Raw genomic sequence first — 19,445 nt, forward strand, 5'->3', positions numbered from 1 at the left:
AAGCCTTTAATGTGTTAAAACATGTGGCAAATTTCCAAGGAAGTGGTCTAATACTTAGTTTCTTAAACGCTTTTTGGTATGAAAACAGCTTATGATCATGAGATACATTCTTGAGTTGTAGATTTAAAGTACAGTATTCGTGTGTGTGTGTGTGTGTGTGTGTGTGTGTATTACAAAATCCTAATTCTGTTTGAGATTTCCTCTATTGCAGAGCTAGAAAAATACCCCACACTGCTTTTTATATTACTGTAGAAAGGAGCAACACGTAACATTAGTAATTCTGGGTATGCTCAGTATCTCCAAGGTCTGGGCATCTTTCAGAAATATTATGTCTTAGAAATTATCATCAGACATATTGCTCTTAAAGTAAACACAACACACATCTACACACAAATGTACCAACGGAAGGATACTTAAGACTTAGGACAGGCCACAGGAAGACACTAGTGCTAAATATACTACTGATAATGCAGCACTCACCAGAAATCCTGGCACTTAGTAAGAATGCAATAACTTTTGATTGAATGAATGAAGACAAATACTGTTATTTCTGGAGCCAGACTACCTAGTGATTACTCCACTCCTAATGAGCTGTTTAACCATGGCCAATATTATTTGCCGTATTCATGCTTCCCTTTCCTCATTTGTTAAAGTGATAACAAATAACAGTATTGGTTGTTGTGAGGGTTAAATGAGTTAATACACGAAAAAAAAACCATTGCCTGCTCCTTGGTGAGTTCTCAGCTGCCATCGTCCTCCTCCTCTTCCCCACTCTCATGCATGATCCCTACCACAGACCACCTCTTGAACCCCATGTACTTGTTCACATTTTCTGCCTTTTCATTGTTATAATATTTTTATACACACCAAAAGAGACAAGGTAGCCAGTGCTATTTTAATGTTCCAAGCATGTCTTCAAATCACTGATTAAAAACAACAAAAACGGTGGTAGTGATAAATGTTGAATGACTACTGAGATCACAGATAAATACGGTCAAGGAGGCTTCCAAAAATAATAACTGGGAAGAAGGCTACATATTGTATCATGCATTTAGGCTTTTCCGTGCTGGCAAGGAGTGGTCCAAGGTGGACCACAGCCCCATGTAAAGTTCTCCCACATTTCCCAGAGTCAGTTTCGGCATTTCCACATCATCACCACCTGGCACAGGTGGTTGTTTTGTGAAGGTAAGGTGTGCATTCTCACTAAGGAGGCCAAACAGGTTCAAGAGCCCTCAGTTGAATGACAACTCAGACAACAGCATTCTCCTGGAGAACACTTGACCTGTATGGGCAGTTCCTAACTTTCTGGTAGGTTCTGTTCCAACATGAGTGCTAATAGACTTCTGAAATATCCTTTCAGAACTGCTTTGTCCCCCAACCCAGCCAGAGAAAAAGTCACTTGGCCCCTAATGCCAAGAGTCACCTTATTAAAAACCATGGGCTAAGAGTATCAGCCAGTACAATAATGTTCAGAATAAAGGAAAGAGGGAGCTTAAATTCAGGATGCCACAGACATGTCTCCCTGGTGTGCAGTTGGTAGACAACCCTCATCCATTGACAGGCAGTCTGTGTAGTGGTTACTCATAGACTCTGGCCTGCGTCAGATTGGCTAGGATGAATCTTGGCTCCTCCACTTATTAGCTATGTGACCTTGTGTGCATTACTTACCCTCTGTGTCTCAGTATTCCCATCTGTAAAATGGGGGATAATAATAGATCTTACCTAGTAGGTAAGTTATCTAATTTACCTAATAGGGTTGAAATGGGAACTAAATGAATGAATACACACAGCAAGTGCCTAGCAAATTGTATGTATTCAGTATTTGTTACTGTCTATGACCAGCGCATCTGTGACAATAGCCCGAGTTCTACGTTACTGAAGACACTTTTATTTCCCCAGAGAAATAAATAAAAGGAAGCAGAGACAAATGAGAGGTTCTTTTAAGAGCCAGGGTCTCTTTCTGGTATAACATGCCAAAGACACTTTTCCCACCTACTTCCTCTGTGACATTAAGCAAACTACTTAACCTCGCTGTGCCTCAGTTCTTTTATTTGTAAAAACAGATCTATTTGTAAAATCGGAGCCACTGATTGGCTCCAGTGGCTCAGGTGGTTGGAGCGCCGGGCTCCTAACACCAAGGTCGCTGGTTTGATTCCCACATGGGCCAGTGAGCTGCGCCCCCCTACAGCTAAGACTGTGAACAACAGCTCTCCCTGGAGCTGGGCTGCCGTGAGCAGCTGGAGGCTGGCATGGGCTGCTGCGGGCTGCTGAGTGCTGCTGCGTGCTGCTGCGTGCTGCTGCGGGCTACCGTGTGCCACCGAGAGCGGCCGGTGGCCAGCGTGAGTGGCCGGCAGCCAGCGAGAGCTGCCGTGAGCTGCTGTGAGCGGCCGACTGACAACTGGCGACCCACTGCCTCAGCCCCGGGGAGCGCAAGGCTCATAATACCAGCATGGGACAGGGAGCTGTGTCCTACACAACTAGACTGAGAAACAACAGCTTGAACCGGAGTGGGGGTGGAGGGAAGGCAGAAAAAGGGGGAAAAAAAAAGATCATAAGCTTTCTTTGTGGACTATAGTGGAGATCAAACGTAATTAAATGTGTACCACTTAGCACAGTGCCAGCACACAATAATGTACAGAAAGACATTTCTTTCCTTCCCATTAGTCTCAGAGTTGGAAATGAATTTCATGCCTCCTTTTGCTCTCCTGTTCTCAGGGTGAAATGGCTTTTTCTTTTCTAACTGCCAGAAAAGAGAAGAGGAGAAAGGAAAAGGTATCTTTCCAGTGTCTTGTCTGCGGACCTTGATTCATATTTCTCAAAGTGAGGTTTAACATGTATTGAAATATTCTGCAGTTTTAATGCACAGAAAACCTAGTGGTTCCTCAACTAAAGTGTTCATGAGAATCAACTTAGAACCTTGTTGAAAGGCTGATTTTCAGTTCCCTCCTCAATTCTGCCTCTGTGGTTTGGGGAGGGACAAAGAGACAAAAACTTGCTTATTAAAAACAAGCATTTGTTGTAAATCTGATCAAAGCAGTCGAAGGTGACACACTGAGAAATTCTGACCTAATCTCAGAATCACTTTGAAATGGGAAAAATGGATCAGCAAGGAAAAGTACCTTTCCTAAGATCACACAGCCAGTATGGCTCAGAGGTAGCCCTAGCCTTGTGACCTGTCCTGGTCAAGGAATTACATTTTCTGGTCAAGATCAAAACACAGTTATGATGTTTAACGTATTTTCTTATATTGCAAATTACAGCAGGTCATGGTGGACAGAAAACAGAAACAAATTTCATTTTCACTCATGTTTAAATTGGGATTTAAAATACCAGAAGAAAACTAATCCATGATTATACTGTCAATTAATCTACGACCAAAGAGGGAATAGACAGTCTTTTCAATAAGTGGTGTTGAGAAAACTGGACTGGTACATGCAAATAAATGAAGCTGGACTATGATCATACAAAAATAAATTAAAAATGGGTTAAAGACTTAAATGTAAGATCTGAAACCATAAAATTCCTAGAAGAAAACATAGACAGTACACTCTTTGACACTGGTCTTAGCAATATATTTTGCGGGGATATGTTTCCTTAAAAAAGGGCAACAAAAGCAAAAATAAACAAATGGGACTACATCAAACTAAAAAGCTTTTGCAAAGCAAAGCAAATCATCAACAAAGGCAAAAAGGCAACCTACTAAATAGAAGAAGATATTTGCAAATGATATACCTGACAATGAGTTAATATCCAAAAAATATAAAGAGTTCATACAACTCAACATCAAAAAACAAACAATCCAATAAAAGATGGACAGAGGACCTGAACAGACATTTCTTCAAAGAAGGCATACAGATGATGACCAATAGACACATGAAAAGATGCACAATATCACTAATCATGAGGGAAATACAAATCAAAACCACGATGAGGTATCACCTCACACCTGTTAGGATGGCTATTATCAAAAAGACAATACTAAATGTTGGGGAGAATGTGGAGAAAAGGGATTCCTGGGGCACTGTTGGTGGGACTGGAAATTAGTACAGTCACTGTGGAAAACAGTATGGACTTTTCCTCAAAAAATTAAAAATAGAACTACCATATGACCCAGCAATTACACTTCTGGGCATTTAGCTGAAGAAACAAAAACACTAATTTGGAAAGATATATGTACCCTTATGCTCTTTGCAGCATTATTTACAATAGCCAAAATATGGAAGCAACCCAGGTATCCATCAGTAGATGAATGGATAAAGAAGATGTGGTATATATACAATGGAATATTACTTAGACAAAAAAAGAATGAAATCTTGCCATTTGCGAAAACATGGATGGACCTACAGGGTATTATGCTAAGTGAAATAAGTCAGACAAAGGCAGATACCATATGATTTTACTTATATGTGGAATCTAAAAAACAAAACAAAATAAACAGACATGGATACCATGGATACAGAGAACAGACTGATGGTTGCCAAACAAAGGTTGGTGGGGGAATGGGAGAAAAAGATGAAGGGCATTGAGAAGTATAAACTTCTTGTTATAAAAAAAATAAGTCACAGGGATGTAACATGCAATACAGTAAGTAATACTGTAACAACTTTGTTCGGGGACACACAGTTACTAGACTTCTTGTGGTGATCACTTCATAAGGTATATAGGTATTGTCTTTTATACTTGAAACTAATATAATATATGACAACTATACTTTAATAAAAAATTGTGGTTTCTAACATTGATTCATATTGTGTATTTTTAATGTTTCTAATATTCCATAAGAGTAAATAAACCACAGTTATTTCTTTAAAAAAATACCAGAAGAAAAATCAGAAACTTTCACAGCATTTTCAGTTATAAACAGCCTGAATAGTGCTGGCAGGTACCAGGCATCCAATAAACAATGGTTGAATAAATATTCTTACATGTACTTAGCTCTAGCCATGCTTGATTGAAGTCAACCAGAACTAGTTTTCTATAAAATTATTAGTGACCTTTAATTGACATATAAAAAGATTAGAGAAAAATCCAATGGGCTTTTGACATTTTTTAAATATTAAATGATGTGAATTTTTTTTCTTTACGGAATAATTCTTATTCATTTGTTGATTAAAACCGGTAATTAGAGTTACTACAGCTTACTAAATGTTATTCAGTAATATCCAAAAAAAAAGAAATTTTTAGCATTTTTGATGTTCAATCTCTTGGTAAATCGAGATGCATTTCATACTCAAAACTAGTGAAATTATGCATCAGATAAAGCTGTTTTTCCTGATGTCTTTTTTAGTAAAACTTATGTTGTTTTACTTTATTGTTTCAATATTTTTATTAAAATATAGCTAACATACAATATTATATCAGTTTCAGGGGTACACCAAAGTTATTCAACATTTATGTACCTAAAGAAGTGATCACCATTATCAGTCCAGCAACCATCTGGCACTACCACTCTATCACAATATTGACTGTATTCCCTATGCTGTACGTTACATCCCCATGACTCATTAGTTTTATACCTGAAAATTTGAACCTCTTATTCCCCTTCAACTTTTTCTCCCTTTTAAAATTTTTAAACTACAGTTGAAATTCCATATTATTTTATGTTAATTTCAGGTGCACAGCACAGTGGTTAGACATTTATATAATTTAGGAAGTGATCCCCCTGACATGTCTAGTACCCACTTGGCACCATACATAGTTATTACCATATTACTGACTATATTCCCTAAACTGTATTTTACATCCTCACGACTACTATATAACTACCAATTTGTACTTCTTAATCCCTTCATCTTTAGCACACTGTCCCCAAACCCCTCCCATCTACAGTATCACCCCTACACACTTAATACCCATCTGACACCATGCATAGTTATTACAATATTATTGACTATATTCCTTATGCTATACTCTATATCCCCATGACTACTGTGTAACAACCAATTTGTCCTCCTTAATCCCTTCCCCCTTTTTCACCCACATCCCCAATCCCCTACCTTCTGGCAACTATCACAATGTTCTCTGTATCTATGAGTTTGTTTCTGTTTTGTTTATTTTGTTCTTTAGATTCCACATGTAAGCGTTGCATCTGTCTTTTTCTGTCTGACATTCCACTACTCACAATACCTTCAACGTCCATTAATGCTGCTACAGATGGCAAGAACCCATTCCCTTCCCTGGCCAAGCAATATGACATTGTATATAAGTACCACCTCCTCTTTATCCATTCTTCCATTGACGGACACCCAGGCTGCCTCCACATCCTGGTCATTGCAAACAATGCTGCAATGAACATATGGATGCACATGTCCCCTTGATGTGTGTTTTGGGTTTCTTCAGATCAATATCCTGAAGTGGGATTACTGGATCCTTCCTTGTCTCTTGTTAAAATCTTTATTTCAAGTCTGTTGTTAAGGTATAAGTATTGATATTCCAGCTTTTTTAGTTTCCATTTTCATGAAATATCTCTTTACATTCCTTTACTTTCAGTCTCTGTGTGTCTTTCAATCTGAAGTGAGTCGCTTGTAGGCAGTATATGTGAGTTTTGTTTTCTTATCTATTCAGCCCTCCTATATCTTATAATTGGAGATTTGAATCCATTTGCATTGAAAATAATTGCTGATAGATATGTAGCTATTGCCATTTTATTATTCATAAGTTTGATTTTTTTTTTCTTCATCTTAAAGCAGTCCCTCTAACATTCCTTGTAATACTGGTTTGGTCGTATTATTCTTGTCTGAAAAGCTCTTCATCTGTCCTTCAATTCTAAATAATAGCCTTGCTGGGTAGAGAAATCTTGGTTGTAGGTCCTTGCTTTGAATCACTTTGAATATTTCCTGCCACTTCCTTCTGGCCTGCAAAGTTTCTGTTGAGAAATCATCTGATAGTCTTATGGGAGCTCCCTTATAAGTTACTTGTCTTTCTCCTACTGGTTTTAGGATTCTCTCTTTGTCTTTCACCTTTGCCATTGCATCCTGGATTTGTATGTCTATTTCCTTCACCAGGTTAGGAATGTTTTCAGTCATTATTTCTTCAAATACTTTTTCAATCCCTTGCTTTCTCTGTTTTCTTTCTGGTACCGCTATGATTGCAAATGTTGGTATGTTTGATGTTGTCCCAGAGGTGTCTTAAACTATCCCCATTTCTTTTTTGATGCTTTTTTCTTTTTCATGTTCTGATTGGGTGTTTTCTGCTACCTTGTCTTCCAAATCACTGATTCAATCCTCTGTTTCATCTAGTATGCTGGTGATTTCCTCTAGTGCATTCTTCATTTCAGTTATTGTATTAGTTACTCCTGACTGGTTATTTTTTATGGTTTCTGTGTGCTTTTTTTATGCTTGCTGTCTCTTTGTTGAAGTTCTCACTAAGTTCCTTGACCATCCTTTTAACCAGTGTTTTAAACTCTGTATCTGGTAGATAGTTTGACTCCATTTTGTTTAATTGTTTTTCTGTAGTTTTCTCCTGTTCTTTCATTGGGATGTGTTTCTTTGTTTCCTCATTTTGGGTGCCTCTCTGTCTTTGTTTCTATGTATTAGGTAGATCTGCTATGCCTCCCAGTCATGGCCAGGTGGACTTATGTAGTTGGTGCCCTATGGGGCCCTAACGTGGTCTCCCTGATCACATGCTCCAGGTACTCCAGAAGTGTCCCATGTGTGGGTTGTGTGTACCCTCCTGTTATAATGGAGACTTGATTGCTATTGGCACATCAGTGGGTGGGATTGACCCTCAGGCTAACTGGCTTTGGAGTCTGGCCATGTTCACAGCTTACAGGCTGCTGTGTGAGGGACTTACACCACTGAGTGGGATTTGCCCCAGTGGGTTCTGGTGCCTGTTGGGACGACCCTTGGATGTGCCACTTGTGGGTGAATTGGGCAGTATTCTACTGTGGTCTGAAGCCAACCTCCAAGTACATTGGTTCTGGGGCCTCTTGGGAGGGGCTCTGGTGCAGGGTCAGGTTGCCCAAGGCCTGTGACTAGCCAGGGACTACTTGGTAAGAGCTAGACAGCAATCTGCAGTTGTTCATTGCCTGTGCTAAACTGGAGGCATGTGGGAGAGGCCCTGCTGTGAACCGAGGATGGCTGTCACTTGTACAGGGCCTGGAGTGGCTCTGCAGCTTCCTGCCACCTTCTGGCTCCCTTAAGGTTCAGCCACTGATAAAGTCTCGTGTGATAAGCAAGTTGGGTGAGGAAGAGTCTCAGGGAGTCAGTAGAGTGGGAAGAGTTGTGGTCCCCAGGTTAATGTAAATTGTGGTTTGGTGCCAGTGCTGAGCCTGGAGCTACTCAGCAAAAGTTGCAGAGCACACCGAGGCCAGTTTCTGTCTACCTGATGCTCATAGACGCTGAGAGTTTTCCAAGAAAGAGTGTTATGAGGGTGGAGCTGGCTGCTCACTGAGAAAGTGCCTGCTGTGTTGGGGAAGTACGGTGGGGCAGGGTCCTAGCAGAGCTCACCAGCTCAACTCAGATTCGGATTTGGCCATGGGCATTGGGGGCAGGGCTCAACACAGGTAATATGGCCCCACCTGCTGCCTGCATGGGAGAAGGACCCCACACAGGGAAAATGACAACTGTCCTCCAGCCCTCATCCTGTGCTCCATACCTCAGTCTGCCCCCCATATGTCTCCAATGCCCCCCGAGTCATGGTCCCTCTGCCAGAGCCCGGGGTGACTGCCTGCAAATGACTCTGTGTGTGGGCCCTTTAAGAGGACTTCTGGGTTTCCTGCAGCCTTCTGTCCCAGAAAGATGGTTGGAATCCCCAGTTTTTCACAGCCAGATGTTGTCGGGGCTCCTCCTCCTGGCACCAGTACTGCAGGCTGGGAGCCTTGTGTGGGGCTGGGGTCCCTCGAAGGGGAACCTCCACAGCTGAGATATTCCTCCTGATTTTTAACTACCACATAGAAGTTTTGGGCCAGTCCGTTTCATGTCTCCACCCACTCCTACCAGTCTCAATTTGGCTTCTTCTTTATATTTGTAGTTATAAAACTTCTGTGCAGCTAGACTTCAGATGGTTCTCCAGATTAATTATACAATAATTTAGTTGTAGCTTTAATTTGTTCACAGAAGGAAGCATGCACAGTGTTTATCTACTTCACCATCTTGGATCTCTCCTGTTTTTGCTTATGTCTTGACTTCTTGGGAAACAAGCGTTGGTCATCAACAGCATCCATTAATTTACTGAGTTAGTCAACAAAAATTCATTGAATGCCCAATTTGTACCGGACTGCCTATGTGAGAGTTTGTTTTAGAGTAAACAAAAGTGAAAAAATTGTATCTCTTTTTCAGAGATACCTGGGATACTACAACTTAGAAATGAGGCACAATATTTCTTTCAACACATTTAAGTGTTAATGGTTTATTCACTATACAGTGTGAGCCATGATATTTACAAAACCACTGGGAACCATCCAGTGTTTCAAATAACATATTCATGGGGCTGAATTCTGTGACTATAAATCCATATTTACATAGCTATGCAGAGATTCAACAACTGTATTAAGCTTCATCACAAATCATATTTCTTACTAACCAAACATGTAAAAAGATATTGTGGCTTTGTCAGTATTTGCAAATAAGAGCTTTCTCTTCCTGCCTATAGGTTTCTGTACTCAGTGGACGGAAGGAACTGGCAGTTGGGGAAAGCTGTCTGGCAGGGAGGAAGAAGTGTGTGTATGGGGTGATTAGAGGTGCTAAAAACATCACTGGTGGGAAGAATGTCCTCTTCACAGTGTGGAAGGCAGCCTCATTCATTCTCAGATCTAGCAGTGAGCAGTGAATTAATAGCAGCTACCACTGCCAGTGACTGACTTTCACCATTAAACAATCCCCCTACATGTGTTTTACAGCTGAGGTTATGCTCTCATAAAATGTATTTACTCCTTTGGCCATGACTAAGAAACCATTTGAAAGCTGCTTTAACAAATAGCTGCCCGATTTTGTTACATCTACCACATCTTGTAATGTCTCTTGGGATTGTTTGTTAGTAGCCATCTGCATATCACTTAGATAGAAAATCTTCAACTCGAAATTCCTACAACTGAATTAAAAAATATATCCCAATAAGAGTAATAGGTCATAGTGCCTTACAACATTATGTTTTGTAAAAGTTCTACATTCTTTGGTGAGTCCCACTTAGAAAGGAGCTCCCAGGAACTGACATTCATAAGATGTAGTAGAATTTAAAAGAACTTTGCTTTTCATTACTTCCTCAAGACCAGCAGAATTTAGCAAACAGAGGCACAAGATAAATATCACAAGTTAAAATTTACATCCTTTCTTTACATCATTAACAGAGCAAACAACCAATCAAGAAGAATATTTCACTGGACCATAACCAGCTAGAGTGTGAAAAATATCACAAGTGGTAATTGTATTTCTCCACATAGAAGATGATGACCAACTGTGGTTTATGAAATGTTTTCCTGACTCAGTAAATGCTGCATTTGTTATATAAGTGTTTACTTATCAGTTAACCATTGGAGTTCTAAGGAAGCCCAAGTCTCACAAAAGAGAGGCTATAATAAAGTCTTTGGGGCTGAGGACATTTTAATTTCGCCATAGGATTAGCCAAAAACTCTGCTTTGAATATTTCTGCTTCTGGCCAAGATGGGGTAACAGAAACCTGATTTACCTTCTCACCTGAGAAAAACTAAAAAAAGCAGAAAATGAATGAAACAAGAATTTTAAAAACAATGACCATCAGGCAACAGAGGACAGTTAACCTTCAATGATGTGAACCCCATGATAGTCCCCACTTATTGCCATGAGGTTTCCAGGCCATGAAGGGGAAACACAGATGGAGCAGGGTGGGCTGTCTGAATTGAGAAGGCAGAACTGAGAGACTAAAATGGATAGAATTTTCTGAGCAGAGTGGCAGAGAAAAGAGAGCTACATGGAGAGAGAATCATGAAGATCTGCAGAGGGTTTCCCCTGAGTATTCAGCAGAGTATGAATCATAGCATGCATAGGAAGGTTAGAGAAAGAACTATCTGAAAGGGTGAAAGGGAAGAGTGCCTGGTCCTCACACAGAGCTGGAAATGGTGCCTGTTCCTACCAGCTGGACTGAAAAACCTCATTAATCATTAAGTAGAGGACTTAGGAAGGTCTTGCCTCAGTAATGGGGAATAGTTAGCTCTAGGCCAGACTACCAAATCATAAAAGTAAGACCGGAAATATCAAACTGCATCCAATTAACTAAACAATACCCTGAAACAAATGTCAAGAATATTTATAAGAATATAAAAATATTCAGCACCCAAAAGGATAAAATTAAACAATGTCCAGCATCCAATAAAACATAACCAGACATGTAAATAGGCAGGAAAACATGACCCAGAATGAGGAGAAAAATCAATCAGTCAAAACCAACCAGAACCGACACAGATATTAGAATAAGCAGACAAGAATATTAAAACAATTATTGTAACTGTAGCCTATATATTCAAAAATTAAGTAGTCACATGCAAGATGTAAAAAAGATCCAAATCAAACTTCTAAAGGTAAAAACACCAACATACAGGATAGGATAAATGGCAGATTAGACTGCAAAAGATGAATGAAGCTAAAGACAGGAATAGGAACTATCCAAAATAAAACACAGAAAAAAGTAACTAAATAAAAATAAAAGAGGCACATACCAGTTTTGGGTACTCCCTCTTGTAAGAGAGCTGTACTTTCACTTTAATAAAAATCTTTGCTCCTCTACCTCTCCTTCTGAGTCCGCATTCTCATTCTTTGGGTATGTGAGACCGCGATCTCTTGGCACCAGAATCCTATATCATTTGAGGGCTTGCTCAGGATTGAAAGAGAGCTTTCCTTCCTTCCATCTCATGCCAAGAACTGAAATGTTGGTCTGGGACCTATCTCTGTCAGACCTCCTCAGTTCCCTCCAGCGCAGGCCAGCCAGGAGCTTGCAGATTACCTACTGGCTGGCTATGACGGTTCAAGCGACTACAACAATGGGACCATGAGACAAAGACCACCTAGCTCCAGATGGTCCTGAGTATGGAACCTCACTTGGATTCGCTCATCTACTGGGGACCTTTAGATAGACCTCTGGACCAGCCCTAGCTGCGGGCCCCTTCTACACCCCTCCTCTGCATGAAGCAGCCAGAGCGGTCATTGCCCTTATGCCCTAACGGCAGTTAGGGTTATGTCTTCAAAGGGGGAATTGAGACAGGTTAGTTCGCATGCTGTTAGGCAAACAAGGAAGTCCCTGGTAGAACAAACAAAGGCAGCCATATCTTGGAACTCCAGGTTTTGAAATGACTCATTTGTTCCAGGGCAACAATGTAATTGCTCTGGGGGTAAAGGGGTTATCTCGTAAATCCCTTTAGGCTAGGCAACAGAGCAAATCTGATAGACAGAATCCATCAGAAGGCGCCAACTCCCTTCCCCAAGCCTGCAAGAGAAAGTATAAAAGTAAGAGCCTTTTGCCTCAGCCAGTGGGCATCCCAGTTTCGGGTACCCCCTCTAGGAAGAGAGCTGTACTTTTTCTTTAATAAAAATCTTTGCTCCTTTAAAAATAAAATAATATAGCATCACTGAGCTGTAGAAGAACTTCAGATGGCCTAGTAAATGTGTAATTGGAATTTGCAAAGGAGGTATTGGTGGAGCTGGAAAAAAAAAAAAAGAACAAAATAGCTGAGATATTTCCAAATTTGATGAAAACTATAAACACACAAGTCAATAAACACCAATCACAAGAAACATGAAGAAAGCTATATCATGGCACCTCATAATCAAGTTGCTCAAAGCAGTGACAAATAGAAAAATTTAAAAGCAGCCAGAGATAATTAAATGTTTGCCCCAAAATAATATCATGTACATGTGCAACAGTTCTAAAAGTAAAATGTGTGACACCAATAGCATAAAGTCAGAGAGGGGAGAAATAGAAATATATTACTGTAAGGTTCTTGTGCTACATGTGAAATGGTATAATATTGCTTGAAGGTAGACTTGATAACTTAAACATGTCTACTATAAACCCTAAAGCAACATGGAAGTAACCAAACAAAGAGTTATAGCTAATAATCCAACAAAGGAGGTAAAATGGAATCATAAAATACTCAATGAATCCAAGGAAGCCAGAAAAAAGGAACAAAGAACAGATAGGACAAATAGAAAACAAATAGCAAGATGACAGACTTAAATGTAAACATATCAATAATTACATTAAATGTAAATAGTGTAAATAACCAGTTAAAAGACAGAGATTGCCAAAATGGATTTTAAAAAATCAAGAAGCAACTATATGTTGTCTACAAGACATGCACTTTAAATATACACACACAAATAGTTTAAAAGGATGAAAAGAGATATAATATGCTAACCCTTATCAAAAGAAACTTGGGGGGATGGCCAGTTAGATCAATTGGTTAGAGTGCGGTTCTCTTAACAACAAGGTTGCTGGTTCAATCCCCACATGGGCCACTGTGAGCTGCACCCTCCACAACTAGATTGAAACAACTATTTGACTTGGAGCTGATGGGTCCTGGAAAAACACACTTAAATAAATAAAAAAGTTTAAAAAAACAAAAGAAAAAATTGGAGTGGTTATATTAATGTCAAACAAAGCTGATTTCAGAATAAAGAATACTAGCAGGATAAAGAGGATTATTTTATAATGATAATCAAAAGGACACAGCAATCCTAAATGTTTATGTCCTAATAACAGCTTCAAAATATATGAACCAACAACAAATAGAACTGCAAAGAGCAATAGAAAAATCCACAATAATAGCTAGCAATTTCAATAACCTCTGTTGATACCAGTGGACAATTAGCAGGACATAGTAGACTTGAACACCATTATCAAACAAGTTGACCTAATTAACATTAGAGAACATTCCACCCAATGACATCAGAATATACATTCTTCCCAACTGCACTTAGACCATTTGCCAGGATGTAGACTATTCTGGACCATAAAACAAGTCTCAATAAGGTCAAAAGGATTTAATTAACATAAAGCATATTCACTAACCATAACAGGATTAAATTAGACATAAATAACATAAATATCTCTAGAAATCCCCAAATATTTGAAAACCAAACTTCAGTCTTCTAAATAACAATGTGCCAGTGAAGATATATCAAAAAGAATTTGAAAATATTTTGAAGCACATGAAAATAAAAACACAACATAGAATTTGTGGGATACCATGACATCAATACTTAGGGGGAAATGTTATGGTAGTAAATGCTTATATTAGAAAAGAAACATCTTTAATCGGTGATTTCAGCTTCTACCTTAAGAAACTAAATAAGAAGAGTAAATTAAACCCAAAGGAAGGAGAAGAAAGGAAACAATAAAGATAAAAGATAAAAACAATAAAGATCATAACAGAAATCAATGAAATAGAAAACAGAAAAACAACAGAGAAAATCATTGAAACCAAAAGCTAGTTCTTGAGAAGTTCAATAATGATGAACTTCTAGCCAGACTGATTGGAAAAAAAGAGTAAAGACACCAATTATTAATATCAGGACTGAGGGAGATAACATCACTACAGACCACACTTGTTAGAAGGATAATAGGAAATATTATGAACAAAGATGCCTATAAATTTGGCAACTAATAAAAAGGCATTGAGATTGGAAAGAAGTAAAACTATATTAGCAGATGATATGATCATTTATGAAGATAATCTGATAGCATCCGCAAAAAACTACCAGAAGTAACAAGCGAGATTACCGTGTTTCCCCGAAAATAAGACCTAGAGGGACAATCACCTCAAAAGAGTCTTTTGGAGCAAAAATTTATATAAGACCCAGTACTTATATTATATTATATTATATTATACTATATTATACTATATTATATTATATTATATAGACCCAGTCTTATATTACAGTAAAATAAGACCAGGTCTTATATTAATTTTTGCTCCAAAAGACGCATTAATGCTAATTGTCCGGCTAGGTCTTATTATATTTCAGGGAAACACGGTAGCAAGGTTGTAGGATTCAAGACCAACATATAAAAATCAAGTGTACCTCTTTATACTAGTAATGAACATTCAGAAATGGAAATAAAAAGATATAATCTATAATCATATCAAGTAATATGAAACACTTAGGGACAAATCTTACAAAAGACCTATATACTGAAAACTATAAATCATTGCTGAGAGAAATTAAAGATGATCTAAATAGATGGAGACCTATACCTGTGCATAGGTCTGATGATTTAGTACTCTTAAGCTGTCAATTCTTCCCACATTGGTTTACAGATTCAGCACAATCCTAATAAAAGTCTCAGCAGATTTATTTTTTGTTAGGAATTGACAAGCTGATTCTAAAATTCATATGAAAATGAAAAAATCTTGGAATAAATAAAACAACTTTGAAAAAGAGCAAAGTTGGAGTTTGTTTTGATTTCAAGGTGCATTATAAAGCTGCAGTAATGAAAACAGTATGTTATCAGCATAAAGGTTGACTAATAGATCAGTGGAACAGAATAGAGTCCAGAAACAAACCCATATATAATATATAAGGACAACTGATTTTTGAAAAGGTGCAAAGGCAGTGCAATGGAGAAATGATAGTCTTTTCAACAAATGGTGCTGGAATAATTAGATACACACACACACATAGATGAACTTCAAGCCATATTTTGTGCCATATATAAAAATGAACTCAAAATGGATCATAGATCTAAATGTAAAACCTGAAACTCTAAAAACTTCTAGAAGAAAACACAGGAGAAAATCTTTGTGACCTAGGATTGGGCAAGGTTTACTGAGACACACTATCAAAAGCACAATCCATAAAAGAACACATTGATAAAATGGACTTAATTAAAATAAAAGCCCTCTAGTCTTTTGAAGACATTAAGAGAATGAAAAACAAGTCACAGAATGGAAGAAAATATTTGCAATCCATATAACCCATAAAGTACTTGTCCCCAGAATATATACATTCTGAAAACTCAATACAAGAAAAAAACAAACCAAAAAACTGAACATAAGATTCAAATATAAAGAAGATATATTGATGGTAAATAAGCACATAAGAAATGCTCAATATCATATGGCATCAGGGAAATGCAAATTAAATCCACAATGAGATACCACTACACAACTATTAGAATGGCTAAAATGAAAAAGACTAACCATGGCAAGTATGGAAAAATACATGAAGGAGCTAGAATTCTCATACACTGCTGGTGGAAATTTAAAATGGCACAGGCACTTTGGAAAACAGCTTGGCACCTTAAAAAGTTAAACATATATCTACTATATGATCTAGCCATTCCACTGCTCAAGAGAAAAGAAAACATATATATATACATATATATGTATATATATGTACATATGTATATATATAAATATATATATATTTTACAAAGATTTGTACATGAATATTCATAGTAGTTTTATTTGTAATAGTTCCCAAACTACCGTGTTTCCCCGAAAATAAGACCTAGCCAGATAATCAGCTCTAATGCGTCTTTTGGAGCAAAAATTAATGTAAGACCAGTATTATATTTCATTATATTATATTATACTATATTATATTATATTATACATGGTCTTATATTATAGTAAAATAACACTGGGTATTATATTATATATTATTATATTATATTATATTATATTATATTATATTATATTATACCCGATCTTATAGTAAAATAAGACCGGGTCTTATATTAATTTTTGCTCCAAAAGATGCATTAGAGCTGAAATGTCCGACTAGGTCTTATTTTCAGGGAAACACAGAAGTACAATCAAAATGTCCATCAATAGGTGAATGGATCATTTCACAATATGTAAATGTATCAAATCATTACATTATACACCTTAAACTTACACAATGTTATATGTTAATTATATATCAGTAAAGCTGGAAAAAATGGTAAAGAAAATACAGGTGAACAGACAAACAATTTAAGGTACAGCCACACAATGGAATACTACTCAGCAATGAAAAGGGATGGACTACTGATACATACAGCATGGATGAATCTCAAAATAATTATGCTCACTGAAAGAAGACACAAAGCCTATCTACTGTATGACTGCATTTGTATAAAACTCTAGAAAATGTAAACTAATCAACTGTGAGAAAAAGTAGATCTGTAGTGGCTGGGTATATTTACTATCTTGATTGTAGTAATTGTTTTACGAGTATTATATATGTCAAAACTTCAAAGGTTGTATACTTCAATATGTGAAGTCAATTATATCTCAATAAAGTTGGTAAAACAAACAAACAAAACTCTGCTCTTGCTGGGTCTGACATAAATTAAAGCTGTGTGTGTGCAGTGGGCCCCCCCTTAACATTTTGGGAGCCTACAGGAAGAGTACAATTGTAGGTGCCTTAACCCTCAGCCTGCCCCCTTGTTTCTCCAGGCCAGGCACCATCCAGTTGTCCCCTGGCCAGCCTCAGGTTTAGGGTGCTACGTTTGGGCAGAAGGGGCTGGTAACAGGCCTGGGAGCTGAGATCCTGAGTGCTGAGACCGCAACCTAGATGGGAGAACTCGCTCCAGATGAGGAGGCCTACCCCAGCTGAGGGTGTGGTTTGAGGAGGGCAGAGTAGAGGCCTTTGAAGCAATGGTGGTTTGTAAGGAGGTAAGACAAGAACTGGGAGTGTTTAAAATTTTTATAGCAATTAGACATGGCTGCAACAGCCACGCACGGGACCATTTTTCTAGTTTACTGAATTTTACAAAAGCAACCTGTCCTCGATGAATTGGACACAGATAAAAACCAATTTAAAAGAAAAGGTCCTTCTCTGCAGGTGACTGAAACATTGCTCTAAAGCACGTGGCTGTGAGCAGAGGCTCCTAAACAATCCTGGTTCTGAAGTGTGATCAATGTGGGGCGTGCTCTGTGAAGCAGGATTTCTGGTCGGACCTTCTGAGGTTGCAACAGCAGTCTGACTGATCGGCCTTTAAGCTGTTTGGGTGGAGTCCTTAGCTGTCTTGAAGGCAGTGACGACTGAGTGGGCGTGACTCCCCACTCAGAATCTGAGAAGAGCTGCCATTTGGGGGGGTACATGGGGAGGGGTGGATATCAGCGGAAAACATTATGGCTTTCTTTTTTTTTTTTTTTTTTTCTCATTTGAACATGGAAACACAGGCAGCACTGTTTCTCTCTATACCTCCAGTCCTCTGCAGTCATTCCCTGAACCGAACGGGCGTCTTACCTTGTGCACACACGACTTTGCGTTCAGGAAAAACAGCTCCACGGTGGTTTTATCCTTTAAAAATGATATGCTCTCAATGTAAAACCTGAAAAACAGTTAACAGAAGTTTGTTCCTTCAGGTTTCTTTCCTTCCCTCAACATGATTTAGCTTCCCCAAAAGCAGAGGAAGAATTTTGAGAAACGGGGATGCTTGTGCTTTTTTTTACCCCTTTTCAAAGAAATCTGCAACACGTATATATGTATATGAATGTTCACATATATGTAGATAAAATCTCTTCGGTTTTTTGTGTGTGTTGGAAGGTAAGTTAAAGTGAAATCCAAAATGGCATCCAACTGCCAACCCAGCTTTAGCTGTGTTGCCCATTCTTTGACACACATCTGGGTCTGGGAGTTCCTTATACCCCAGACAGCTTCCAAACAAAGCCCAGGTGAGCTCTGAGGGCTGAAAGCAGAAGTCGGCTGAGTAAGCATTCTACAACTGAATCTTGAGGTCTGCTGGCAGCCCAACGTTTTTCATCTACCAGGAGAATTTCAGTAACACCCTCCTCCTTCCCTCTCATCATTCCAGGCTCTGGGCTTTCCCTTGGCTGGAAGCCAAACTCTCAGTAGTACTTAATCTTGGTCTTTTCTCATGCAAATCAAAGCATTCTGGGCCCCAGCTCTCCCCACCCCCTTTCCTAGACTTTTGCTTCTTCAGTCTGTGAGGCCACAGGTCGTAGGTTCCTCCCTTAAGGAGAACTCTGACAGCCCCTGGTGGGGAAGGGAGGGGAGTCCTTCACCATTTCTGCGTTCATAATCCCTAAACAATGAAGCTGACCAGTGCTTTGTGGTGGGGAAAAGGGCCAGAGGATGCCCAGAAGTTTTGCTGAAGTGTTGGAGCCCTGCTTGATGAATAATGCATGAAGACACGTAATGCCTCAACAGCTCCCATTGTGGGTCCTGGAAGAGAACTGCCTCTCTTACTGGTGAGAGTGAAGAGAAAGCATGACTAAAGTGGCGCCAGGAGCTTGTCCTGGGCGCTGCAAAGTCGTGATAGGCCTTGGAATCTGCTCTCCCCCCCAACACTCTTCAACAATGACAAAACATTTAATAAATAAATACAATTGAAAAGGGCCATGAAAGATTTTATCACTGTGATGGTAAAATCATTTGAAAAATTCCACCTCAAATGTTGAATCATCAAGGGAAGTTCCAGAAAGAGAATAAATCCTTTATATTTTTACTTATAAGGGGTTATCTCACTTACGAGATTAATGAAGATTGATGAGTGTTAGGTTTGTGAGAAGAGAAAGTTAAGGA

The 19,445-nt window shown here is 38.7% G+C and overlaps 1 protein-coding gene across 9 annotated transcripts in view; it reads right to left on the bottom strand.

Moving 5' to 3' along the window:
• Positions 1 to 19,445, bottom strand: part of FRMD4B (FERM domain containing 4B) — a 375,301-nt gene that overhangs the window by 84,133 nt on the left and 271,723 nt on the right. For all 9 annotated transcript variants that reach the window (XM_019711733.2, XM_019711729.2, XM_019711732.2 and 6 more), the window contains one exon: positions 18,147 to 18,231. In XM_019711733.2, coding sequence (XP_019567292.2) covers positions 18,147 to 18,231 — 85 coding nt within the window. The remainder of the gene's footprint in view (positions 1 to 18,146; positions 18,232 to 19,445) is intronic.

Source organism: Rhinolophus sinicus, linkage group LG10 (genome assembly GCF_036562045.2).
Source record: "Rhinolophus sinicus isolate RSC01 linkage group LG10, ASM3656204v1, whole genome shotgun sequence".
NCBI classification, from domain to species: domain Eukaryota; kingdom Metazoa; phylum Chordata; class Mammalia; order Chiroptera; family Rhinolophidae; genus Rhinolophus; species Rhinolophus sinicus.